Below are 7,790 nucleotides of genomic sequence, written 5' to 3'. Positions count from 1 at the left end.
TATTTTGGTCACCCACACAGGTGAATTCAGTATAATATAAAACATGTAGTAGAAAATGTTTATTTCTTGAGATGCCCCTATGGACCTTGTTTTGTTGGGTAAACCATAAGGGAGGCAAAGATCAGGATAAGTAAACATGAAGTGTAATTAGTGGTGTTAAGTTGCTATTCAGACACTTGAATGGACATAAGCATGGGAGTCAAGTGCTCTGAGGTGTAGCGATAGTAAACTCACTCTGCCTAATGTGGAATTATCCATGTGTGCCCTGGTGTTCTCATGTTTCCTTACTTTCTCAGACAGGTGCTTCATACCCCTCACTCCCGTAACATGCTGGATCTGTCCCCGCTCTTTTAAAAAGTAAGCACGGAAAGCAAAATAAGGCATTAGCATGACTGCATCCTGCTAGCCAGGCCTTTCTGGTGTTCAAGCCACGAGAGAAGCCTCGCTGTCTAAAATAAATAAAATAAATGCCCTTTTCGGATTAGATTTGAGGACGCAAAATTTTATGTCATACGTTCACATCTTTGGCTAAACTGCTACTCAGACCCGCCTCCTGGGGCGATTTCTCCATCACAGACGGAGGGGACGTGTAGGAAAAGCATATATGTTGTGCAGATGATTTCTATCATATTTTACACATATTACTGGGTGCACTCCATATTTCAAACACACAAGTATTGACTATTTCTTTAATTTATTATTAATAGTAATGGGTTTTTTTGTGGCTCGAGGGCTCAGGGAGGGCGCGCCCTCTATTGGCCAGCCGCCACTGATTAGTAGCAATTCTGTTTCAACTATAATCAGTGGAAAAGTATTACAGGTGAAAGCTAATGGCACTGACTCACCAGAGAGGGCAGCACCTCCCCAGAACAATACACACTTTCCCGCCGCCACTCACTCCTGCTTCCTGGAAACCCCACACACATAAACAGTGTATACACATGCACAGACACACCATGTCATCAGCCTCTGTTACTCATGTCCTTCCTGTTTCCAATAACGGGATGACTTGTATTATTGTACAATACGTAGGCAAGCAGGAGGCATAAGATGGAAAAGTAATTGGTTATATTTTAGAGGCTGCATGTGTGTGTGTGATGATAAATAACATCCCCACTCTATCATGCCATCACTCCCTCTCCTCCCCTCGGCTCTCGAGACACATCTGTCTCTTATTAGCCTCATGGTTGCTGCAGGTTGTCATCCAGTTAATGGCTCCTGTGATGTTTCTCCTCAGCCACGCCATCAGTCGTGTGACAATGTTGCTATTATTACAAAAGGCAGTGTAAATGAACCACGTGCTATATTGGACATGTATATTAGCCTCCCAAGGGAGTGCTGTCAAGCAGATTCCCATGTGCACTGATGTGATAGTGAGCAGCTGTAACAAAAGAGTTTCTCCTCAGGGATCAATACAGTATTTCTGATTCAGATGAATATTGGCTGGGGGTTTCATTAGTGTGTGCAAGGTGTTAAGACTTCATTTACAGACTACCATGTATCATGCAATAGCTCTAGAATCTGAGGCAAACATGTTATTTTTCCACTAAGCTAAATATATATTATATATATAAAAAATTACCAAAATGTTATGGATCATACAACTATAAACACACCATGTTCAAAATGATCAAGACACCAGACTTATTTCTGTACATAAAAATGGGAGTTTAATTGAAACTTTTGTATCAAAAAATAGCAATATCCATCCTTCACAGCCACAAGTCACACAGCTAAACTGAAAGGTCTCCAATATGAGGCTATGTGACAACTACGAAAGCTGTTCCACCCGTTGTTTAACTTTCTATAAAACTCAAATTTATCTTGACAGTACAGAAACCAGATGGATTTCTCTGATACTTGGTCATTCAACATTACCAACAGACTTTTTAAAGTAGTTAAATAACATTCAAATGCTCTTTTCAAATTTAAGTAAACTTGTTTTATTCTGCTTTACATCGACAACTGCTTCAGTGCATCCTCCACATCTCAAAAAAACCCATGTCGAAATGTAAAAATAAGTTATAGGAATGCAAACCAAAGACCAAGTGGATATGCAAATTTTTAGGGGGGCTTTTAAGCATAGACAATAAATAAATAAATAGCCACAGAGTGTGGAATGTCTACATGTTTACAAATAAATTAAATGCAAACGGGAAGAAAAAAAAAATATACACACAAAAAGAGGAAAAAAAAAAAAACACGCTGTACAGTATTTGTTGAAAAAATAGATAATTGAGTCCATGAATATTGCATTGATTGTGCATTTCACACCCCAAACCCTGAGGGAGGCCAGGGGTGGGGGCCGTGTAGTGTCAAGCAGTGAGATGGCGGGAGGCGAAAAGAAAAGAGGGCCACACACCCTGCATCAGGCATGGGGGAAGGGAGGGAGAAAAAGGTGGTGGTGGTGGGGGGGAGGTGTGTGTGTGTATTGACATTTTGTAGACATTCAGAAAAGACAGGATCCAGTTTCCAAACACCTGTTCAGGCTATAGAGTGAGTGAGCAGCGTTAAAGAGAGACACAGAGTTGAGTCGAGTGTTTTTCAAGTATTCCATTGTCAGGAAGAGCCCCCACCTCCTTCTCTCCTATCTAATGCTATATTAGCCTCTTGGTTAGGGGTTGGTTGGCTTACAGTGATGGAGAGGAGGGGGAGAGAGAACAGCCTAAGACTCCCCTTCCATCACAGCACAGGCAACATAGCCACCAGGCCACGGGCAAATCCAAAAAACAGAGTTGTTGACAAAAGCCCCCAGAAAAGCAGCTTTCCAAAAAAAGGCACTACAAAATCAAAATTAAAACATTTAAATAAAAAAAGGTTTTCTCCAAGCTCTATGAGAGCAGCCATGTCTGAATAGGAGGGCCTTGCCAGCTGCATATACCAGCCTAGTAACAAAACGAGTGAAATCAAGTTAAAAAGGGGGGGAAATAAATAGTGCTGGTAAGACCGCCCAAACAGAAAAAAATGTTCCCGATTAGGAAACAAGTATAATCAACTGAAAGAAGAAGGAAAAAAAAAAAACAAGTAGGGGGGATAAGATAAGGAAGAACAAATAATAATAAATTACAAATTCCCTACAAAAGAGGAAAATTAAAGTACATTTTTCTAGCTGGACCAGCTGAGTGAAGCGCCCAGCCGCTGACGGGTCGGTTGGGCTACAGGCTGCTGGCCTTGAGTCCATATCACTCCCTCCACCCAAACCCCTTCTTTTCCCAGAAGTCTTTTCAGTCCATCAGAGCCGTCCTCAGAGGCTCTCCTTGCTTGAGCTTGTGCTTGACGAAGAGTTTGTGTCGATGGTTCTGAGGCGGATGTCGCAGGCGACCGGCTCCTCCGGTGACTTGGGTGACTCCGTCGTTGCCCTCATCCAGGGGTGGTCGCAAATCTGCTCCAGGGTGGGCCGGTCTGAGGGCCGCAGGGCCAGGCACCATTTGATCAGTTGCTGGCACTCTGAAGGGAGAGACAAAAATGAGGATAAGAGGCTCTGAACTCAGAGAAATTACCAAGTGGGTTTTGTTTGTACTGTATGTGACTTTGTATGGATCTACAATATCCTAGTGTGTAGGCAACACAGACAGCCATTATAATGAGATAATGAGAGCACACCACCTTTTATTGAGTTCCCTCTCTGGGGTAACCAGGGCTGTTACACAAAGTGCACCGAGGGAAATCATAACAGCCAGAATCTCAATTTTAGTTATTGCTGATAAATCGGTCTACCAGCCATTTCAGCAGGTGATCCATTATGATTAAGAGGTATTAATCTGATGTAAAGTGACTCCTAATAGAGTCAACCCTCGAGGCGGATTTTGGGCTGTGCCAGTTACTGCAGCTAGAGGGCAACAGTGTCGACTCATGCCTTATGTGTGTTGGTGTGTTGTTGTAGTCGACTTACCAGCTGAAATCCTCCTCCTGAAGTACAGTCTTCCTCTGAGGATCTCCTCGTCCTGCTCAAAGGGGATGTCTCCACACACCATGTCATACAGCAGCACGCCTAGCGACCACACTGTCGCCGAGCGACCATGGTATCTATGGAAGCGGATCCACTCTGGTGGGCTGTACACTCTTGTACCTAAAAAAATAAAAATAAGACAGAGAAAAAGGGGAGGTGAGTAATGAGCGTGACTGTTATTGAATATAGTATGAATCAGTGAAAAACATGTGGGTTTTAAGAGTTTAGGTTTAAGAATATAGAGGGCATCAGTGTTCAAAAATATGGGAACAGCAAAGAGACTCTGAATGAAAAATAAATGAAAATAATTAATATGTCTGTGTCTAAAATGGCTGAGTCATGGCAGAAATGCTTTCCATCTTCCTTTAGCCACAAAACACAAAGTGGGTGACCTGCCTGCGTCTCCTCCCTCCCTCCCTCCTTTCTCTCCCTCCCCCCTCCCTCATGGCAGGAGGAACTTGGATACCAAACAAAAAAAAAAAAAAAAAAAAAAAAAAAAGGCAATGTGAGCCCATCACGTGAACCGCCGACTCGGGTTTCACAACAAACAGATGTTACGTGGCACTGACCTAACGTCCACAAACTGCGACTGCGAGTCAAGCTTTACTAACAAAATAACTAACGGAAACATTAAAAGTACGCTCCATCTCATAAGGCGGAGGCTCTATCATCATGGATGATAGGGTTAATTAACTGTGAGTCATATATGTACAGCCATAACACGCGCGTCATACATCCCGCTAAAACACTGGAGGCTTTTCGATTAGCATTTACATCCCGTGGAAATGATAAGCCGCGAGACCCTCGGCGAGGAAAACCCTCGACCAAAAACAGACCACTGCGTCACAGCCTCGTGAACGCCTCCGTATCTGAATATAGCACGGCGGAGCATCAAGGGCAAGTACAACCCAGCCCACACGGATATGTGTTCATAAAAATGAATTGCACATCCAGCATTGTGACATTTTATAATAGCAATTAATGTGATGGGAGGGGGTGGAGGCGGCCGCTTACCATCGAAATCGGTGTAGACGGTGTCCTTGAGAATCGCCCCTGAGCCAAAGTCAATAAGCTTGAGCTCCCCGGTGCGTAGATCCACAAGCAGGTTTTCATCTTTGATGTCTCTGTGTACTACACCGCAGCTGTAGCAGTGTCTGACCGCCTCCAAAACCTGGCGGAAAAAGCCCCGAGCCGTGTCCTCGTCCAGGGCGCCCTTCTCGGTGATGAAGTCGAAAAGGTCCTTGACGAGCTCCGGCCTCTCCATGACGATCAGCCAGCCGTCCGCCCGCTCGTAATAGTCCAGCAATTTGATAACTCCGCGAAACGACGAGCTGACCTTCTTCAGCAGCAGGATCTCCAAAGGCACCATAGCCCCGTTCTGTAACAAATAAGGAGAATTGATTAAGTATTTTAGGATAAGCTAGCCATTCTGCCTTTATATCATCACAACACCTCCACCCAGCAGCAGGCGTGGGGGTGGGGGGGGGACCAAAACAAACCACACACACAGAGATCGGGGATGAGTACTTACAATTGTGCCCCACTCGGTCACCCTCTCCTTCGCAACATGTTTCACAGCGACCTGAAATAACGCAGTAAAGAAGAAAAATCGTAAGCAAATGCTTCAGATGTTGTGGGGAAGTCACATTACATTCCCCGGTGGTGAATAAGTACGCCCGGCTTTGATGGCGGCACATGTACCATCAAAACATCCCAGTCCACATCCTTACCGGTGCGCCATCAGAGATCCGGCTGCCGGCATACACTGTTCCAAATCCTCCGCTGCCCAGCACGGATCCCACTTGGTAAACCTTTTCGAAGGGCTCCTTTTCCACTTTAACTGCAAGGAAAAGTGAAAAATGTTAAGGTAAGCGCAATATTTCTACAACAAACCATGGCGTCGTGCTCGCGCAGCTTTACGAGCCGGTCAGCTGCAACAGTAGCAGCTTGAGTTACTCTAAATTTATCAAGCAGAGTAAATATACGTTTCTCAAACCACTTCTCAGTTGTCAAATCAAATATAAAGGCGGTGAGAAGGCAACGTTCAGTGACGGCAACCTACCTGGCTGGAGCTGTATTTTCACTGGTAGATGGTCCATACTTGAAGGATTGCAAATATGCGAAAATGAACCAAACTTTGACAGCAACATATTCAAACTGAAAAGCCGGCGCAGACGATCCCTATTCACCCGTTGGGAGTCAGAAGAACCAATATAGTCAGATGAGAAGTGAACTCATGCGCAGTATAAATGGTGGTGCAGACCGTCTTGGCTTCAAGCGAATAAATATATCCAGTCCAGCAGTGCGCCAACTCCGCCGCACCGCGCCCGTCAAAGTCGTGTCACGACCGTGAAGTCGTACACTGTTTCCCAGAAAACCGGCATGAAATCTGGCTTCTGTGTCTCGACTCAAGCACAACAGACGAAAACAGTCCTCTTTAGTAATAAAAAAAAACCCACTACACTCCGATGTGTATAGTAGCCGTATCAACAGTAGAGTGCGTTTAAATGCCCTCCGCAGTGTGCTGTTATCCCGATGAGTGGCCGCTGTCTGAGCTTTGGCGCGGTCTCCCCAAGCCAATATTTTGACGCGCAGTGGGATGGTGGTATCCCTCCGCCACCAATACAAGTCGACACGTTCGCTCAATACCAGCGATAATTCGTCACTTTTTACTAGATACACATGTACACTAAACTACTGGGCACGTATAGTTATTGAATCGTATTTTTATTCGAACATGTCATTGAAATAATCATTTTTACCGCGCACTACTTTCTCATAGTACGAGACGCCCAAGAATCCCTTGTCTGGAAGCTTTGCGGTGTTCACTATCGACACGGAGGCGACGACCAATTAGATGTCGTATATAAATACTGTGTTTCGTATCTGGACCAATCCAGAAAAAGTTATTATAATAAAGCAGGCATTTGAGCGCACGTGGCGGCAATTCTGAGACGTCCTCTCCCCTCCCTTTTCCTCCGCAGCTCTGCAGTGAGAGATGGAAAGAGAGTTTATGATCGGAGGGGAAAGTTCAGTTTATAGTGTAATTCTCCACAAACTACTGATTATCTCTTTCAAGTTGTTCTCAGCTATGAAGTGTGTACCTAAACTCACTTGTGTTATTTGTTTACCTTAGAGTATGCTGCCCTCCAGAATTCCCTACACTTAAAAATGAGCAGTTTGACTGTTATGATTGTCATACAGTTGAGACTAATTATTTAAAGATCTAAAAAAGAGTCTATCCATACAAAAGAGATGACAGTTAATTATATGTTTTTGTTTAACCTTTATGTAACCAGGAAAGTCTTACTGAGATTAAAAATCGCTTTTTCAAGTGTCCTAACCAAGAAGGGCAGCCATAACAATGAGTTACAGACAAGCAACATATGACAAATGACACTAAATATACCAAAAGTAAATTACATTTATTATACAAATAACATAAATATTTACACAGCCCAAGCAGTCCAAAAAACATAAAAATAGCTAATTAAGACCTAAAACTGAGGCACATTAGATTCTAAAATACCCCAAAACATCAGCACCCAGACAGAAATTTGAAGGATGATACATAATAATGATACATGAGAACACTATGTCATGCATTGACATGAGTACTATGAAAACAAAATAGCACGGTATCATGATAATATGAATAGCACATGAAAACACAATCAGATGGCCAAGGTTTGTGGAGCCAGCTGTCCCATTTCAGAAGGTAAACTTTCCAGTTGTACTGTTACACATCTGACATGACCGTGGCTCTCGGTGAACTTTCCACTTTATATCTTCTGCTAGCTCTGATAACCTGCGTGTGTATGTATGTGTATGTGAGCACTAA

The 7,790-nt window shown here is 43.6% G+C and overlaps 1 protein-coding gene across 1 annotated transcript; it reads right to left on the bottom strand.

The window, feature by feature from the left end:
• Nucleotides 1-1,647: 1,647 nt before the first annotated feature.
• pim3 (Pim-3 proto-oncogene, serine/threonine kinase) lies at nucleotides 1,648-6,711 on the bottom strand. The gene is made up of 6 exons (XM_044186489.1): nucleotides 6,012-6,711; nucleotides 5,680-5,789; nucleotides 5,481-5,531; nucleotides 4,964-5,327; nucleotides 3,893-4,069; nucleotides 1,648-3,447 (listed from the first exon to the last, which is right to left on the bottom strand). Exons 1-6 carry the CDS (start codon nucleotides 6,097-6,099, stop codon nucleotides 3,245-3,247), a joined length of 993 nt encoding a protein of 330 aa, XP_044042424.1. The 5' UTR covers nucleotides 6,100-6,711; the 3' UTR covers nucleotides 1,648-3,244.
• Nucleotides 6,712-7,790: the final 1,079 nt, after the last annotated feature.

The sequence above is a fragment of the Siniperca chuatsi genome, linkage group LG23 (genome assembly GCF_020085105.1).
Source record: "Siniperca chuatsi isolate FFG_IHB_CAS linkage group LG23, ASM2008510v1, whole genome shotgun sequence".
NCBI classification, from domain to species: domain Eukaryota; kingdom Metazoa; phylum Chordata; class Actinopteri; order Centrarchiformes; family Sinipercidae; genus Siniperca; species Siniperca chuatsi.
This window is presented reverse-complemented; position numbering and strand designations above follow the sequence as displayed.